General features: G+C 41.0%; 1 protein-coding gene across 5 annotated transcripts in view; it reads right to left on the minus strand.

Moving 5' to 3' along the window:
* The window catches only part of LOC136886644 (sorting nexin-24), a 73,972-nt gene that overhangs the window by 35,087 nt on the left and 18,185 nt on the right, over window positions 1–20,700 (minus strand). For 4 of the 5 annotated variants that reach the window (XM_067159449.1, XM_067159455.1, XM_067159462.1 and 1 more), the window contains one exon: window positions 20,114–20,280. The exons of the other annotated variant lie outside the window; for it this stretch is intronic. In XM_067159449.1, the coding sequence (XP_067015550.1) occupies window positions 20,114–20,260 (147 nt within the window). In that variant the 5' untranslated portion in view covers window positions 20,261–20,280. The remainder of the gene's footprint in view (window positions 1–20,113; window positions 20,281–20,700) is intronic. 5 annotated transcript variants of the gene reach the window in all.

Here is a 20,700-nt window from a genome sequence, read left to right on the forward strand (position 1 = left end):
AACAGCTGTATGAATTGGTGTGGAAATGACCAGAAACGCCTCCACTGATAGCCGCGACGTGACGGTTTCAATTAATTACTGCCGATAAGAATATATGATACAGATATAGAACAAAACTGAATCTAGGAAGCATTTTATATGTACCACCGGGAGCGTGCGGCTGTAGCTTGTATCCGGGAGATAGTGGGTTCGAATCCCACTGTCGGCAGCCCTGAACATGGCTTTCCATGGTTTCCCATTTTCATACCAGGCTAACGGTTGGACTGTACCTTAATGAAGGCCACGGCCAGTTCCTTCCCACTCCTAGCCCTTTCCTATCTGATCTTCACCAAAATACTTATCTGCGTTGGTGCAACGTAAAGCCAGTTTAAAAAATCAGTATCACATACAAAATCAGTGAACATAATGTACATATGGCATAGATTACAAATATAAATGCCTTCTATCGTGAAAATCCAGTCTCGAAATAGTACACAAAACAAATAAGTTGAAACAATGAACAAACTTACCACACAATATGCGTAATCAAATTCTTCACTTGATAATCGTACTTTAAGATCACATTCAGCGATCAGTAAATCAAGAAGGTGAAGGCAATACAAAATATCACACACAGGAACAAGACCACACATTTTAGGAACAAATTTATCAGGATGAATGTTTTAAAAACAACGGATATCTGTTTCCCTGTGACAGGTTGTGGTGGTGATTGAGATGACTGGGGGTTTCGCCTGTAGATGCGGTGGGTATAATGCCAATGACTGTTCCAACATTTTCATTAAAAACTGACAGCATAGCAGTCCCTAACTGATGCAGAGTCATCTTCGTTACATTGTGAGTACCGGTAGAAACTGAAGAGGCTGAGTTTGAATGGGCTCCCAGATTTAGACAGGGAATTTTGAAATTAGTGACTAGACTGAAAAGAAATGCAATAATGTTATTATCTTTACGTCTCACTAACTACTTTCACGTTTTTCGGAGACATCAAGGTGCCGGAATTTAGTCCAGCAAGAGTTCTGTTACTTGCCAGTAAATCTTTCGACATAAGGCAGACATATTTGAACACCTTCAAATACCACCGGACTGCCAGGGTCGAACCTGCCAAGTTAGGGTCAGAAGGCCAGCGCCTCAACTGTCTAAGCCACTCAGCCCAGCAGACTTAAAAGAGCCTTGATCACGAATATCATACGAAGTGACTTTATTGACATTGTCATTCAGTGAGAAATATGCCTTTATGTAGGCTAACCTGCGTCTTTTATTCATTATGAACTTCAGCAGAGTTCTTTCGAAATGTTACGACTTAACAGAATAACGATACACTTCAGGCTGTTGCCTGGACGTAATACTCGGTTGTGGTGGAACAGTGTTTCACAGAGCTTAGGCTGTTGCTTCGACAGAACATTCATTGCGATGGAACAGTGTTCCACAGAGCTTAGGCTGTTACCTCGAGAGAACATTCATTGCAATGGAACAGTGTTCCACAGACCTTGGGCTGTATCTCGACAGAACATTCATTGCGATGGAACAGTGTTCCACAGAGCTTAGGCTGTTACCTCGAGTGAACATTCGTTTCAATGGAATAGTGTTCCACAAACCTTGGGCTGTTATCTCGACAGAACATTCATTGCTATGGAACAGTGTTCTACAGAGCTTAGGCTGTTACTTCAACAGAACTCTCATTGCGATGGAACAATGTTCCATAGAATAAAAACGAAACGTATTCGCACGCGCGCTTCGGTTGTTACCTCAGCAGAAAACTCGTTACGGTGGAACAGTGTTCCAAGTTCACGGGATTCAATCAAGAACCATGTTAAGTTGTAATGAAGTAAAATAACTTCAGTAATTATCAAGTAATGTAGAATGATGGAATGACTAATGAAATAATGAAGGGTTGAGGAAGAACAGCTATCTGTTACAAATATAACAGGGTTATTACAATCACAGGAATAGAACCAGCGTTTGGGTGGTTAGGCCGTGTGCATTTTGCAGAGTTTCGCCCAGACGTGCCATTTGGGCCCATCAGCTGGATTGGCACGCCCCTCCAGGACTCTGCTTAGCAGTGGCAGACCAAGTGCATGGTCCCGCCGTGTTAGCAAATAGGGATTGCTAACCTGCTAAAGGAGAAGTGAATTCTCTGTTTCCAAACAATATTACTCCCCATGGAGTTAGAATATCAGAAATGGCTTTCATGGCCGCAGATCTTACAATCACAGGAACAGAACCAGCTTTTGGGTGGTTAGGCGTGTGCATTTTGCAGAGTTTCGCCCAGACGTGCCATTTTTTGGAAACAGAGAATTCACTTCTCCTTTAGCAGGTTAGCAATCCCTATTTGCTAACACGGCGGGACCATGCGCTTGGTCTGCCACTGCTAATCAGAGTCCTGGAGGCAGGGGTCGAAAAGTACCGGGCGCCCAGTCGCCATGGCGCCTGAAAATGTTTACCTGGCGCCCGAATTTTCAAATTCGGTTTTGAAAATTTATTTTTTGAAATCCGAAGTTCCCTTACATGTACTTTCCCATTACTTTTTTTCTGTAGCTTCTGCTATGTGCAATAAAAATTTTCTGTGCTTTTGGCAGAGTCTTGAATTCTGTAATTGCTCTTCGTACTTTGGAACTGGACGTTTCAGTTCTGCACGGGAGCTGCCTAGCGGTCATGGAAGATATCATTGTAACCCGTCAAACAAGTATCCTTTCATGTGGACATATCGTAACACATCGAGTTCTATTACAGATGATCAGCTATCGGTAGCCGAGTACAAAGATCAGACCAGAGTTGTGGAGAAATGGAGAGAACTACTACGTTAAATAATTACCGCCATCCTTCCCGTGACTAGCCGTTCCTCAACTATTGCCGCCAAAGCAGTGCTGATAAATTCCCGTGGAATTCATTCTTTGCATTTAGAACATACGGAATGACGTGTTTATCAATTCTTGTATTTTCACCGGGCAATATTTATACTTTTAATTTAACTACAGCATTTTGGTATTGAACAGTTTGCACTTTATAAATACGGTTGTTTTTATTCCCGTGCGTTTATGGAAAATTGGCAACGTAGCATCAGACATCGAAACCCGCGAACTCGGAAGCCATTTAACGCTGGTGTATTATACGTTTCTGTGCTATACTTGAGAAAATCGGCAAAATGAAACGAACAAAACCGCGTAAATTGACTGATGCGAGTAACAAACAGTGTACTCTTTCAGATTTCTTCGTAAGTAGGGCCCGTAAATGTAACACAAAGTGATATACAGGGTGAAGCGTAATTCCCGCACTCGGGCGTCGCAGCGCGACTCCTCACATGCCAGCAATAAAAAAATGTCTCTTACAAAATTTCGTCTTGCGAGTATATCCGGCAGAAAAACGATGTTGAAGAGTAGCAATCTGGCAACACTGTAACCACATGTAGGGTAACTACCTTCTGTCAGCAGAAGGTAGTCGTACTGTACACTTGGTACAGTGGATAGAGTTTTGGGTTAGCATGCAGGAGGTCGAGTGGTCGATCCTGGGTTGAGGCGTATGTTTTTTATTTCGTAAATGTAGTCCAGGTGGTATGGTATTTGGCATCTTCATCGTCAATAGCGATTGCAGTGGGTCCTCTAGAAACCATTTGCACTTACATACTAAGATCCTAGAAATGGACGAACAATCGTTTTCATTGGTCAGCTTTGAAAGGCGCCCTTTCCACGTCGTGGGCGTGAATTTATTCGCACCACTTCATCTACTAGATGTGAAACCTGTTTGTTTCAGCTGTCAATTTCTTATTAGTCTAACCGGGTATTTGTTGTTTCAGCGTTACAAAATGTTGCAAATGTAGGATACATGTGACCTCAGAAACGGTGTCTTACTGTATTACAGTAGGTAATGTCAGATGGAAATTAGCAAATAAAAAATGCGCCTCAACCCAGGATCGAACCATCGACCTCCTGCATGCCAGCCAAAAACTCTACCCACTGCACCAACTGCAAAGCACGACGAGACCGTGCTGACAGCGGCACTTACCCTACGTATGGTTACAGTGTTGCCAGACTGCTACTCTTCAACGTCCGTTTTCTACCGGATATACTCGCAAGACAAAAATTTCTAAGAGACACTTTTTTATTGCTGGCAAGTGAGGAGTCGCGCTGTGACGCCCGAGTGCGCGAATTACGCTTCATCCTGTAGAAGCGAGTGAATGAGAGAAAACACTTGATGGAAGGCCGACTGTAGGAGTTCAGGACGACAATGACCAGCGTGAAATTTATGGTGTTCAAGCCAATGATAGGTCAAACATCAAAAATACGTCGAAATTTCATATTTCAGGCAAACGGAAATTTCAGCACTTTCAGCGAAGTGCGTAAAGAAAATGAATGCTAATATGTCAGTGCATATGAATGCATTGTTCATGGCATCTTATCATATTGCGAAAAATAACAGACCCTACACTGATTTTGAAGGTTTGGTTACATTGTTAAGCAAGCTGAATGTTACTGATTCAGAGAAATATGTGAATGATACACAATGCAGAGAATGCTTGAATGACTACCGTGGGTGTGCTATGAAGAAGGAATTGCGAAGTGTAAATTATGCAGTAACTTTCCTAGTACTGCCGACAAACATTCTAAAGGTGTATCCGGATTTTCAGGACCATTTAAACTGGAAACGTTTAAAAACGAAAACTCCTATCCTCACTCGAAGTATCAGGAGGCTGAAAAAATGGCGTACCAACCCCAAAGGGCCTTGGCCTACCAAGCGATCGCTTCTCAGCCCGAAGGCTTGCAGATTATGACGTGTCGCCGGTCAGCACGACGAATCCTCTCTCCGTTATCCTTGGCTTTCTTGACCGGGGCCGCCATCTCACCGTCAGATAGCTTCTCAATTGTAATCATGTTGGCTGAGTGGACCTCGAACCAGCCCTCAGATCCAAGTCAAAATCCGTAACCTAGCCGGGAATCGAATCCGGGGCCTCCGGGTAAGAGGCAGGCACGCTACCACGACATCGCGGGGCCGGCAGGAGGCTGAAAGTTTCATGAAAAATCCCGAATGTGCACTTTTAGCGAGGTGCGTCAAGAAAATGAATGCTAATATGTTACAGCATATGGATGCATTGTTCATGGCATCTTATACTGCAAAAAAAAAAAAAAAAAAACAACCGGGCCTTACACTGATTTTGAAGGTTTGTTTGCATTGTTAAGCAAGTTGAATGTTACTGGTGGGAAATCAAACAGGCACATGTAGTGTAATTTTAAAAGACGCTGACCTTGAAGGTGACTGGTAGTTATTTGGGTTAGTATCTCTTAAAATATAAATTTCCATTCTTATATGAACTGAGACTATACTACTTAAGGCCACATTTCAAAAATAATACGTAGCTTGATCCTAGTCTAACCTGTGGTGTTCATAATGTATATTTGTGAAAAATGTGCTGGCTCCTGATAAAGAGGGGCTGGCTACTGAATTATTTCGATTTTCTTCTACCTCTGCCTGGAGGGGTGTGCCAATCCAGCTGATGAACCCAACTGGCACATCTGGGCGAAACTCCGCAAAATGCACACGCCCTAACCACCCAAAAGCTGGTTCTATTCCTGTGATTGTAAGATCTGCGGTCGTGAAAACCATTTTTGATATAACACGGTTAGTTGAGTAACATGTTACCAAGTTGGAACACTTATCTTAAATGTTATGTTAAATACCGCCCATCTTTAGTAGGCTGGTGGGAATTCTGGATTCTGAGGCAGAGGTTATGGTGGTAGGAGGATGAATGTGTTAAGGGTATATCGACTTAAGTTTAATCGGAGAGGGGGACAGGAGGGTTCTCTAGGGCTTGGTTTACGTTGGTCAAAATTAGGGATGGGAATTGGAGGAGGGGGATTTGGGCAGGGGTTTGAGGATGGGGTTTGAAGGACTGGGAGGTGGTCGCTTCTGACACTAGGGAGTAGTTGGATGTTGAGGATGTAGCCTAGTGATTTGTGGCCTATTATTGTGTCTGGGGTGGTACTGGAGGCAGGGTGAGTGTGGCTGGGTATAGGGATGAGGCAGCAGGCTGTGTCACTCAGGAAGTTTTGGAAGTCATTCATTTCATAGTGGGATCTGAAGGTGAGGTTGAGGTCGGCTAGTAGTAGGAAGTGGGGGAAGGTATCACTCAGGTAGGTTATGAAATCTAGGGGGAGGGGGAGGCAAGACCGGTAGTAGATGATGGCTAGGTGTAGGATTCGGGAGCGGAAGTAAACTGTGATGGTTAGGGATTCTGGGAAAGAGAGCAGGTGGGAAGGGGTGGGGGTGAAAATGGGAAGGAATGTGTGGGTGGCTATTGCAGAGCCTCCTTGGCCTTTGTCAAGTGGATGGTCTGCTCTGTGAATGGTGAAACCGGGAAGGGGGTCAGATTGATGAGTGCGGAGGATGGTTTCATTGAGGAGGATGACATGGGAGGTGTATTGGGTGGTGAGGGCTTTCGAGGTGTAGGCATTTGGACTGAAAGGACTGGATATTAAGGAAGATGATGGAGATGGGGTTGTTCGTGTGGGGACAGGGTCCGCAGTTAAACTAGGCTCTCAAGACAGGTGAAGTATAAGTGGGTATTGAGGCCAGAGTGGAAATGAACTTTCAGGGCCTGGTTGGCGGCAGCCTGGAGTCGGAATAGGACTAGGGGGTGGTGGTAGGGATGAATATTAAGGAGGGAAATGGTTAGGAAACAGATGATATCTTCAAGGGTTAGGGGTGGGAAGGGGGACTGGGAGGGTTGGGTGGGGGCATCAGTGGTTCAGACCGGGGCGATTCTCAGGTGGTTAGGGGCGGGCTTTACACTTAAAGGAGAATGTGAGGTCGAATTCTCCGTAGGTGTTGCATTTGGGGGGCGAGGGGGAACTGGACATTTGGGCATAGGATAGTGGTGTGGGACTGCAAGCAGTGGCTGTACACCGGATGTTCGGCGGAGCATTGTGCAATATCGTGTTTATTATATGATAAGCAGCGCTCACACCGGATGGGTTGGGGGTGTGGAAGGTTTCCACCCGGTGGTGATGCCTAAATATGGATACCCCACTTTCCAGAATGCGATCCACATCCTGGGGAGTGGGGAGGGCGATTTGGACCATGAAGGTTGGGCCCAAGGGTTCTTAATCCGGAAGGCCTTACTTACCGGAATGTCCTCCGCGTTTAACTCTTGTATTATTCCATCTCCTGAAATGTTGAAGAGACTGTGACGGGGTGGGGGTGTTGTGGACGGGAGGGGGGGCTGCTGAACCAAAGTGGGCTGACCCGACCGAGCTGGTGAACTGCCGTGCAGCATCCTCACTGTTGATTTTGATAATCACCCCGTTGCTGGTGGGGCAGATATCGGCTATTTCCTCCCTCTTGAAATTAAACTGAAGAAATTTGAGGAATATATTTGGGGGGTTTTGATACTCGGGGGGACGGTTGTAGGAGGAGGAAAGTGTGGGTGCCAGAGGGAGCTTTATGGAGGGTCCTGGGGTTGGTGATGGGTCGCCGGGCTTTTGAGAGCAGAGGGAATTCTATGTTTGAGTTGGTGTTGGGTGGTGGAGAGGGAGTGGTGCTGGCTAAGATAGGGTTTGAGGAAACTGAGGTTGTTGGGCTGTCTGTGATGAGTACTTTCTGTCTGGTGGTGAAGTTCACAGAGGGCTGGTGTTGCAGCGTTTTGCTACCACTCAAGAAGAATCCCCCATTGGAATTGGTGTTATCGGTAGATGGTGCAATGACGGGAACTGTAGCTGGTCAGCGGATGGGAACATTACTGCTTCAGAGTGAGCCAGATTGTAGAGCAGGTAGTCAGTCGAAGCCTGGGTAACTGTGGTCGTGGTGGTGGTGAAGGTGGTGTAGGTGGTTGCAGCAGTGTTTTGAAACACAGTGAGGATTACAGTTCACCAAACTTCACTCTTCCACTCAATCACAGCCGGGAAAAATATGCCCAAGTACTTGTAACTCGCTTAAGAGCGTCTTTGGGGGTTGGTACCCCTGACGGTCCTTGTTTAAGTCCAGGAGACCTAGGGGTCACCTCGTGCTGCCCTCTGTAAGCACCTACACCAAACAGTGCAAGTCCTGGGGTGATACCCACGAGAGGCTGCTCAGTCCACCTGTCTGATCGCAGTTTAAGCCCTCTGCGGAGCTGCGTCAGCTTGCGGTGTAGGTGCCCACAATGGACGCAAAGAGATATAGAAACATCGCTCACCAAGAGCTTACCAACTGTCCCACTGAGCTTCACCGAAGATAGCCGTGTCCCCCGTCCAACTTTGTCTTGCTGATCATGTCGCTGTGGAGGCCACTGCACGGGCTACTGGGAGCCACCAGCAGTGCCAATGCACTATGAGAGACTTGGTCTCATTTTGGAAAATTGATGCCTGCCTGGCCATCACATGATATAGATGTTGACTCCCATAGGGAACCTGAAATATTTGTCCCGAATGAGTAGATTTATAATACCAGTAGAGTTGGTCCATTATTGAACATTATGAATTTTCCAGCTAACTCATTCCTTGGGGCAAAATGCTGGCAACCAGGAATGAGTTAACTAGAAATTTTATAATTTATAATGTCCAATAATAGACCAACTATAAATCTACTCATTCAGGACAAATATTTAAGGTTCCCTATGGGAATCAACATCTTTATCAGTTGAGGACAAGTCGATATTAGATTGGAAAGTCTCACACAATTTGCTACATTCTCGACAATCATATCTATCAAGATAAATAGCTCCTAGCAGAAAGTACTTGGTCTTGAATAAACACAACATGCTCTGTTTATAGGAGGTGGTCATGAAGATACAGCCAAGAAAACAAAGTCTACTTATCAATGGAATTTAATTTAATTTTTATTTAGTAACCTGGCCCAAAGTAGGCTCACCATTGAGATACAGTACAGAAAATTGTCGGGTCAATAATTTGCATCTTAACTTTAGATCAATTAATTCCTATGTCAATACAACAACTGCTCCCATTATTGGCAAGGCAGTAGATATCTTCATAAACCTCCGTTCCAGTAACTTGAGGAATACTGGCCACTCTCTCCCAAACTTGAGAGCGTAGGTTGGTAATCATAGGGCCTTTAGCTGAGTGCTGATATTGCTTCCACTCATGCCAGGCTCCTCACTTTAATCTATCCTTACCAACCTCTCTTGGTCAACTCTTGTTCTTTTCCAACCCAGACAGTATTAGAGCATTCGAGACCTGGGGGAGCCTTTCATTTTCATGCCCTTTGTAGCCCTTGTCTTATACCTTCATTTTCTGAAGTATTGGACCCCTTCCATATTTTTTCCCTGATTAGTGTTATATACAGGATGCTTACCTAGTTGCACTTCCTCTTAAAGCAATGATCACCTGTAGCTGTGCTAAGAAAGCACTTATGTCATTCTGAGAAGTTCTCCGTCAAACAGCCGTCCAGTACATGAGAAAGGGATTCATACTAGCTACAGCAGTGTCTGCAGCAGTTTGTGCTGGACGACTGGAGCAACCATAACTGTCATCTTCAACATATCCCACCATTCAGAGTTGGAGAGGCCCAAAAGACCTTAATCAACATCTACAAGTTTCCTGCTGTTACCACACAGAACAGTTCCACTCCTTTACTTTTAAGCAATTAAGCACACCATCTGATGTATTCTTGTTCTCTTAAATATCTTCTTAGTTGAAAAGCATCTCCGACATTTATCTGTAGTTCCATTAGACAACAATTTTGAATGTACTCATAATTTCTCGCAATGTTAACATGAAGTTGGTTGAGATATCTGAGTTTATTATTTACTAGCAGTAGTAGCCATCACTGACAGGATACTTAGCATCAGATCACCAGAGAATGGCGAGTTAAAAAGGAAAGTTATCTAACTCTCCAGCTACTTCCCGCCAATATTCAGGCAGTCTCTTTTACTCGGGATGCAGCAGTCATTCCATCTATCAGGGGAGAGTGGTAGCAGAAGAGACAAATCACATCACAACAAACATTGGTCAATATAGGGAGCGTGCACGGCCGCTCTTAGCGCCTCTAGCGGAAGAAATCGGTAACATTTTGGTGATCTTGTCTTGAGCGGTCGGTCCAGGCTCTGTAACTGTGGGTATGAAATTGTGGTAGTAGGAGTGGTGTATCAAAATGCCTAAATCAAATAGAAACTGTTGTGCAGTGAACTGCCACAACACACAAAGAAACACGCATGGAAAAGAATTACATTTCACACATTTCTTGGTCATCCATGGAAATCAGACAGACGCAAGAAGTGAATTTCGGCTGTTGGAAGGATAAAGTAAGTACAGTAGGCTACTTTATTTCATTTGTGACGTAATCAGACATTTCATATCACACATTTCAAACATATCAGGTATGCCAAGTCAAGAACACGTTCATTTAAATACACTTTGAAATAGTACATTTCATTTCAATTACACATTGCAGCAGGTTCGTATGTTTACATTCATGTCCTTCCATGCGCACGTGTCTTGACTACGCCGAATAATAATAATAATAATAATAATAATAAATGTTTTCCTGCATTTCAGTGCAGACGGAACTCCATCGGAACCCACCAAATATTCCGTCATTTGCAGTGAACATTTTATTGGAGGAAGGCCTAGTAATATTGAAAATCATCCATCATATATACCATCTGTGTTTCATAAGAGCTACAAGAAGAAACCGAAAAGAGAATGTGATGTATCCCGGTTTTAAGAACGAGTAAACGAATGAAATGTTCAAATATACATACGTCTTCTAATCAGGAAACTCATGAATTTGTCAAAAATGAGTGTGAAAAACTACATAAGTTGATGCAAGCAGCATTTGAGATTGAAGCAACGACTTTCGAGGATTCACTTGTGTTTTTAGTGGGAATGATTTAGGCACACAGTGCTAGTCAATCACAGTACCTCCAAATTTTTCGCAAAAGGTGGATAAAAGTTTCGGTCCCAACACCCCCTTGGACATATGCAGAGGATTTTATGGATACCAGAGCATAAAAAAATGAGGCACAGTTTAATTTGAAACATTCCGTTTTTTACTTTCTCTCTTTGTTTCTAAAGTGTCTGTAAATATAAGTAATAACCATGTTTGTTTACTCTTTTTAATGAAAATGAAATTGGGTATAACCTATGCTGCCTTGACAGTCATATTGGGTGTACATCGGACTACTGCTGCGCGAATATTTTTTACTGCTCTCGGAATAGTCAAGAAACAAACTACTAATTTCATTTTGTGGCCTAGCAAACTATCCCTGAATAATACTTTGCCTAGCTCTCTAAAAACATTTTATCCTGATGCATGGGTTATAATAGATTGCACAGAAATGAAATCAGAAACGCCAGCAAGAATAGATGAGAGATGTTACATGCATTCTTCGTACAAGTCATGTTATACATTTAAAATTTTTATTAGCTGTGGCCCTAAACGGAACTATTGTTTTTGTTTCCCCTTGTTATGGTGGAAAAACTAATGATTCTTTTATTGTTAACAATTCAGGCTTCCTAAATCTTTTGAGTGAAGGGGACGTTATATTAGCCGACAAGGGATTCCCAGGTTTTAAAACACAGTCACCTCATTCTTAACTTGTTATGCCGCCTTTTCTTCACAATGGGAGATTTACAGAAGATGATGTGTTACAAGCTCAGAGTGTAGCAAGTGTGCGAATTCATGTTGACAAATGCATACACAGGGTGACCGTTTTCAAAATCTTGAAAAATATTCCTCAAGATCTGTTTCTGTATATCAGCGACATTGTTTACGTAGCTTGTGTGCTAGCAAATGTCTTGCCACCAATAATAAAGAACGTAGAACTGTAACCCCTGCACATAACCAACTCGTATAAATCTTTCTTATCAGAACTTTGCTTAGCAACATGACGTGTTATCTACTTATTCAAACTGAATTCCTGTTTATTTGCTTACCGGATGCTGCCTATCAATAGTTTGACAAAAGCACAGTCAATTTCACCGGAAATCTCTCTCGCGAAATTTGATTTTTCACAGATTCATAGATATGAGGTACTTACAGTATTGTTCTTCATTTTGTCCTGTGACAACAATATCAGGTTTGAATGTATTTTTATATGTACAGCATAACAACTTTCATAGAATTACTTCATATTTAACTTGACGACAAGATACAAAGATATTTTTTGCATAACTATGAAGCAGGTCTTCCAGCGGAACGCACTCTCACCATATTAATTCTTGCAACTCCGCCAGAGCGCTCTGTTACTAGTACCGTGCACGCTCCCTATAATGTTATTGTTGATCAATTTTATGGGCTTTCGATATTGTAGGCCTTCTTTCCTTCCGAATCTCTTATATTAGGGTATCTAATGTAAGGGGAGTCGTCCTTTAGCCTTCCATGCCTTATTCTTCAATGATATGTGTAAAGAAGTGGAATCAGAGATAAGGCTGTTTGCAGACGATGTTATTCTGCACAGAGTAATAAGTTACAAGATTGTGAGGGGCTGCAGGGTGACCTTGATAGTGTTGTGAGATGGACGGTGGTCAATGGTATGGTGATAAACGGGGTTAAAAGTCAGGTTGTGAGTTTTACAAATAGGAAACGTCCTCCCAGTTTTAATTACTGCGTTGATGGGGTGAAAGTTCCTTTTGGGAATCATTGTCAGTACCTAGGTGTTAATATAAGAAAAGACCTTCATTGGGGTAATCACATAAATATGATTGTTAATAAAGGGTACAGATCTCTGCACATGGTTATGAGGGTATTTCAGGGTTGTAGTAAGGATGTAAAGGAGAGGGCATATAAGTCTCTGGTAAGACCCCAACTAGAGTGTGGTTCCAGTGTACGGGATCCTCACCAGGATTACTTGATTCAAGAACTGGAAAAAATCCAAAGAAATGCAACTTGACTCGTTTTGGGTGATTTCCGACAAAAGAGTAGCGTTACAAAAATGTTGCAAAGTTTGGGCTGGGAAGACTTGGGAGAAAGGAGATGAGCTGCTCGATTAAGTGGTATGTTACATGTGATGAATATCATTTTTGATCCGTATTGATGATATTTGATTGGAATAATAACAATAAGTTAATTTATTAATTTGACCACCTAATGAATATAATAAGTCTTGTCTTTGTTAATTTACATTGACATGGTAACTAAAATGGTACAGTAGAAGTCCGTTATAGCGAGAATTCATAACGACGAAAATTTACTCGCTATAACGGATTGTCGTTATATCCGATTTTTTGTAAAAGTCAGAAAACCCTTCATGCATTTTAAAATCGATATGAAAAGGCAATCAATTTGTTTAAAACTTGCGTTTCCGCAGATGATATCCACACTACGGCTTACTTGTTTGTTATTTTTCGTAATCTGATACTACGTGAAAGTGTATGTTTAATTTCATTCTGAAAAAAATATAGTACCGTATTTCTCCGAGTCCAAGATGAACCCCACTTTTTCCTTCAAAAAATTTAAATCAGGCTCAAAAAGAAGTTTGTAAAATCATATGAATGCCTTGTCATACAGTAGGCCTACGCATTTTCAGACTATATTTAGACGCCGAACATTGACTTTCGTCAAGCCGTATTCCTTAGTTTCCTTTTGCGGCTGCACAATTATTCTTTATTTCCGCGGGTTTAAGTACCATTAACTTAACATTGCCATCATAATACCGAAGAGAACTCCTGGAAAATTTTCCGGCAATACCTATTCCATGCGTCTCTACAATACAACTTTTTTTTTTTTTTTGCTAGCGGCTTTACGTCGCACCGACACAGATAGGTCTTATGGCGACGATGGGATAGGAAAGGCCTAGGAGTTGGAAGGAAGCGGCCGTGGCCTTAATTAAGGTAGAGCCCCAGCATTTGCCTGGTGTGAAAGACATCTGCTGCCGAGAGTGGGATTCGAACCTACTATCTCCCGGATGCAAGCTCACAGCCGCGCGCCTCTACGCGCACGGCCAACTCGCCCGGTTACAATACAACGATCCATCAGGAAATTATTCGTGCTGTCTATAAAACTATTACTTTTACGCAGCGTCAGATATAACCGGCTACCCCTACACGCACGTCTCGCTTGTCGGGTTCGGCCAACTTCAGCGGCTAGCGATGTATAGGCCTATTCGCGAACGTTGAAAGTCAACGAACGAGTTTATTGCGCCACGGTATGGCCATTCCGCCCTTGCGTTTTTCGTGCACGTACCTCACAATTTCATCTTCGACTTCTTTAAAGCTTCCTTGTTGCGGACCACTGAATGCATTTTTGTACAGTACGCATTTCTTTTAGCTCTTTGTCTTCATGCTAACGCCAAATATTGGCTTTAGTTAGGCCTATGCCTTATTCTCTTGAGGCTGTACAATTATTCTACATTTTCGAGTGTTTAATAAACATTAACTTAAAATTGGCATAATATCGACTAGAACCCGTTGAAAATTTGCCGGCAATACCTTTTCCACGTATCTTTACAATACGACTATCCATCACGAAAATATTCCTGCTGTCTATAAACCTTAATTTTACTAAGCGTCAAGTACTATAGACGCGTTATGATTCTGCCACTGAGTAGCCATGGCTCTTCTAAGAATTCGAAAGGTCGCATGTTTTGATGCCATTCTGCAGATTTGAGAAACACACAGGCACTGTACAATCGGTTGTCGCGGCTAGCGATGTGTAGTAAAGAGGTGGTCGTTTATTGTCAACGAGTTCTGTGCGCGTGTGAAAAGAAGCAGCGTGGTTACCGCGGTAGTTGCCATTGGTATCCATTAACTTACTGTTAGGCCGCGAGGCCCACGAATGCAACAACCCTTGAGTTTTCGCATGAGATTCTGAGAAGAAAAAAAAGTCTTGGATTTGGAAAAATACGGCATCACTCCAGAGATTTCTGTGGCAAACACCTCAGCTTTCTTCTTCAAACAGCGTCACCTAACTTAACTTTATATGCAGCTTATCATGAAAACATATTTGAAACGCATGTAGAGAAATAACCTCCTCGCGAAAAATTTATATGTAAATAGCCTTAAGTAGACGCGAGAAGATATGAAATATCCTCTGAAATCAGTGATGTACTCTGCCATATCTTGAGGTGTACCGCGTTCTTACTTAATTTCCGTATATAACATTAAAATTTAGATTTCGTTTACTTCAGTCTTTATTTTTAACGAGTTAACAACTGCTATCGGCCACGTTATTTACGCATTTATTACGAAAACGCGTTACCCTGTTTCACTTCGAATTTTCTTTAGAGAACAGCAGTCGATGGGTATTCCCTACTAATCAACTCCAACATCGCCTTTGAATGTCAACGAGAGCTCGCAAATGCATAAAGTGAGAAAACTATGCCGTACCGAAGATGATCGATCGCATTTTGTTGCAAACGTTTCAGTTTTCTTATTCAAACAGCGTCACGTATCCCAACCGTACTATACGTATGATGAAAACACACTTCAAGCGCCAGTAGAGAAATTATACCTTTCTCGCTATAAATTTTCATAATAGCCTTTCCGTAATTTAACCAGACGCGACAAAATATAAACTAAGCTCTGAAATCAATTAAGCACTCTGCCATATCTGGAGGTGTATCCCATTCTTATTTAACTGCAGTATTTAGCCTCAAAATTAAGCGGTCGTTTAGTCAGCCGTAATTTTTAACGAGTTAACAACCGTTATCGGACACGTTATTTACGCATTTATTACGAAAATATGTTCTCTTTCGTTTCGAATTTTCTTTACGGAACAGCTGTCGACGGATATTACTAATCGACCCCGACATCGCCTTCGAATGTCGACGAGAGAAATCGCTAGTGCACATAGCGCGGAAACGACGCCGAAGGCAATCGATCGCATACAATATCATCGCTGGAGTGCATAAATATCGGTAACGGAAAAAATCGCGCGCGCTTAATCACTCGTAATAACGGATGCGCCAGTGAGAGGGTTCTCACTGTAACCGAAGGACGGTACACAGTTTCATATAGGAATTTTGAAGGGACAGAAAAATGCATCGCTATAACGGAGTTCTCGTTATATACCATACTCGCTATAACGGACTTCTACTGTACATGTTTCGCCTGTATATAGGCATCATCAGCCATTGCCATAATCTTGAAATAAAATCAGGCACCTGATTTACATATAAATAAAATAAAACTCATTTTTTAAAAAGCCTTGAAGAGACTTGAACTAAAATTAACATATGGTAAAAGACTAGTACAATGTTGGTTTTAAAGATATTACAATGAGTGAGGAGTTTACAATTGGTGAAAGTATTTGCAATATTGACATTTGAAGGCCACTATTATAAGTAAAATGAACAAAGCAACAGTCTGTTATAAACAAGTGGTAAGATTGCTATAAAATTAAGTTGACCAACCAGCTGTTACAATTAGCCAATGACGAGAATGACGATCAAAATCGTATTTATTCAAAAAATAATGTTGAATAAAATAATGTCGAAGGTTGATCAGGTGACCTGTAATTATTTGTTTACATGAGATAAAAATCGAAAGTCAGTGGCATATGGTGAAGTTGTGGTTCACTTGGATGAAAAAATACGAAGTTGTAGTAAACATCGTTCATCAACCTTCAACTTCGTATTTTTTCATCCAAGTGAACCACAACTTCACCATATGCCACTGACTTTCGATTTTTATCTCATATAAACAAATAATTACAGGTCACTTGACCAACCTTCGACATTATTTTATTCAACATTACCTTTTGAATAAATACGATTTTGATCGTCATTCTCGTCACTGTCTAATTGTAACCACTGGTCGGTCAACTTAATTTTATAGCAATCTTACCACTTGTTTATAACAGACTGTTGCTTTGTTCATTTTACTTATAATAGCAGCCTTCTAATGTCAATATTGCAAATATTTTCACCAATTTATTGTAAACTCCTCGCTCATTGTACTTAACAATGGTTTACCTCAAGGATCTGTTCTCTCTCCATTACTGTTTAACTTGTATATTGCAGGCATACCTGTCACGAGCTCTCGTCAGTTTGCTTATGCCGACGATCTGGCAATAATTAGTCAGCATGTGGATGCTAATGTGATAGAGAGAACTTTAAATGCAGATCTGGATGTTTTGTGCACATACTTCAAAACGTGGTGCTTGAAACCAAGCCCTAGTAAAACGGAAACCTGCTTCTTACATTTTAATAACCAGCAAGCGAATATCACCTTGAAAGTGTCACTTAATGGAAGTCTTCTCCCTCACAATGCCAACCCCAAATATCTTGGAGTTACTCTCGACCGAACGCTATCATACAGGAAACATCTAACCAACCTAGCAGCCAAATTAAGGTCACGCAACAACATCATTCACAAACTTGCTGGCTCCACATGGGGAACCTCTGCATCTACTTTGCATACTTCAGCTATGGCGCTGGTGCTTTCCACAGCTGAGTACTGTTCTTCCGTATGGACCAACAGCTCTCATGCTAAAAAGGTGGACACGGTCCTGAATGAAACAATGCGTGTCATAAGTGGCACAGTAAAATCTACTCCTCTTTTCTGGTTGCCAGTGCTCAGCCACATAGAACCTCCTAGAATTAGAAGATTGAACAACTTGTTTAGAGAATACAGCAAGATATTAACCAATCCTGATCTCCCCATCCATGAAGATGCTAACGTCAGATTCAGCCGCCTCAAATCAAGATCTCCTCCTATTCAAACAGCACAGGAACTTGTTAGGAGGGATTTCAATCCAAAAGCAGATTGGCAACAAGAGTGGAACTGCGTAGCTCCGACTCAATGGCGGGCATTGTTCAATTATAAGAATCTTCCAGCTGGCTTTGATTTGCCCCGCAAGACATGGGTAGCCCTCAAGAGAGTCCGTACTAACCACGGGAGATGTGGTTCAATGATGTTTAAATGGGGTATGAGATCTTCCCCAGCCTGTGACTGTGGTGCAGTTAAACAGACTATCGACCATATCGTCACCGAATGCATTGGAAGGGCATTCGCTGGATCTAGCCAGGACTTTGTGGCGGCTTCTGCTGAGGCCATACAATGGCTAGAGAATTTAGATCTAAATCTTTGAACCCTTTTGCTTGCATGATTGTTTTCAATGTTATGTGTATATCTTATAATTATGTATATAATGGTTTGTGCTTACTGTTCCTTTATACTTTATCTTTGTATTGTTTTGTGTACGTTACCATAAGCTAATAATAATAATAATAATAATAATTGTAGTATCTTTAAAACCAACACTGTACTAGTCTTTTACCATATGTTAATTTTAGTTCAAGTCTCTTCAAGGCTTTTTTAAAATGAGTTTTATTTTATTTATATGTAAATCAGGTGCCTGATTTTATTTCAAGATTAAGTCAATGGCTGATGATGCCTATATACAGGCGAAACACGTACCATTTTAGTTACCATGTCAATGTAAATTAACAAAGACAAGACTTATTGTATTGATTAGGTGGTCAAATTAATAAATTAACTTATTGTTATTATTCCAATTAAGTGGTACGTTCCGAGCTGTCAGTGGAGAGATAGCGTGGGAGGACATCAGTAGACGAGTAAGTCTGAGTGGTGTCTTTAAAAGTAGAAAAGATCACAATATGAAGATAAAGTTGGAATTAAAGAGGACCAATTGGGGCAAATATTCGTTTATAGGAAGGGGAGTTAGGGATTGGAATAACTTACCACAAGGGAGATGTTCAATGATTTTCCAATTTTATTGCGATCATTTAGGAAAAGGCTAGGAAAACAACAGATAGGGAATCTGCCACCTGGGCGACTGCCCTAAATGCAGATCAGTAGTAACTGACTGACTGAAGTACAATCATTTCTTTATGATTTTCTCTCAATTTTATAATCATCTTCACAATTTTCCTTGTCGATATAGGCTGATGACTACATGGTTTTACCCCTTGAGACTATCATGACAAAAGCCATGACCATCACCATTTAACACGATTGAGCACTATTTCTATGTTAGCGATACTCAGTGTTAATATGAACTAAGCAACAAAAGTCTAAATTCATGTTATAGTCAGAGTCGGTATGGTAAATGTGTATCTATAATAATAAAAGGAAGCGTCTGTCTGTTCGCGAAGCCCAGCAAAATCTAAGGCATGCAGAGATCTGAAATTTTTAATGTAGGTAATGAAAGGGGGTCCAAATGCACCTCGAAGTCGGACTTTTAATTTTTGTGTTCGTTGGTGAGCAATGAACAAAAAACCAGTGCAGAACATGTGTTGGGATATGACAATCCAGCATGCTGTCATCAGGATTAAATGCACAGATTCAATGTCGCTAGGCAACGTACATAAGATAGGTAATAAAAGTCAAGGAGCCATTTTAAGTCCATGGTGTAGGAAGCTATTTTTGGTCCCCAATATGAAGAGACATATTCAGATGTCATATTTACCAGGTATTCATTTAATTCACTTAAAATTTTAGAGAATACAAGTATTTCACTATACCAGTACGAAAACATGAACCATGTTCTCTTTCAACTAACTCAATCTTCTATTTCATTACTAATTTGAATCTATCAGATGAAAATCTTAGGGGATAGAGAAACTTTCTCTTTTCCTAAATAAAGAACGACAAGAAAATTCCTACATTATTTTAAACATAGTTTAGCTTTATAACTGTGTACACTGCAGTCTTCACACACTAAACTGATCACACTTTTACATCCTCTGTTCTGACAAGTGAGATGACATTTTAGGAACTTTTTCATATCATAAATATTTAAGTGATATGGTTCCAACTACTGTATTATGAAATAGTATCTGTGTTCATAAACTGCCAACCTATTTTCAAGCTATGTACAGACATATACCAGGCCATTATCTGGAAAATCTCACTAACTCAAGTACTTGAGTATATTATATACATTATATAGATCTTACTTATATGGAACACTTTTACATGATGCAAACTACTTACAGCACAACATGTTTTGAAACAGTAGAAAGAAGAACTGGTGATGATATGTATGGTGCTTCATCACTACATTTCTGGAATTAAATTGCCAAGCAGAAGGTAGGGATACTGACTTCATATTTAGTGCAGTAAGAAAAAGTCAAAGAGTTTTGTTACTAGATTATGAAAGGCACTCATGCACTACACAACCATCACCAAACACTCAGTGTTTTCCAGTTTCCAAATTAGTTTGTAGCAAAGCTTGATTTTTTTACAGTCTGTGCAGCAAGCGAACAGCACCATCTTGCCAGTCCTACCTCTCTGTGCAGACAGTGGAAAGCACTATATCTTCTCTCAACTGTGTGATGTCTGCCACCATCAAGCACTTCAATTATGTAGACATAGTGGGGCTTCTCAGGAAGATCGTCCACCAGGCGATACCGTGGGATGTACACTTGAGTCATGACATCATCATGGTGCCATACTATTGAGTGCAATAACATGTCTCAGATACATAAAGTATGATAACTCTTCAGGAAGGGAGAAAACATATACCAAAGAAAACTCCAATGTGACAGGACATAACCATGATATTGGTTACAATAAAGTAAATCACATGCAGCAGAGTGGTATCCTTATACCAATGGGAAAAATTATTCACTGATTTAACATAAATCTATTAAAATTAAATGTATCAAAAACCTCAATCGTACAACATGTGATTTTACTATTTTTAATGAATTTTTTAATACAGTACCTTCCTAAAACTAATAATAATGATAAATACAAATATATGGACTACTCATCACAGACTAAATAATTCAGGATAAACAAATAGAATACTTAGGCATTGTTATACTTATCATAACAACATAATGCACCGAATAATAATAATAATAATGAT

The sequence above is a fragment of the Anabrus simplex genome, chromosome 1, assembly GCF_040414725.1.
Source record: "Anabrus simplex isolate iqAnaSimp1 chromosome 1, ASM4041472v1, whole genome shotgun sequence".
Taxonomy (NCBI): Eukaryota; Metazoa; Arthropoda; class Insecta; order Orthoptera; family Tettigoniidae; genus Anabrus; species Anabrus simplex.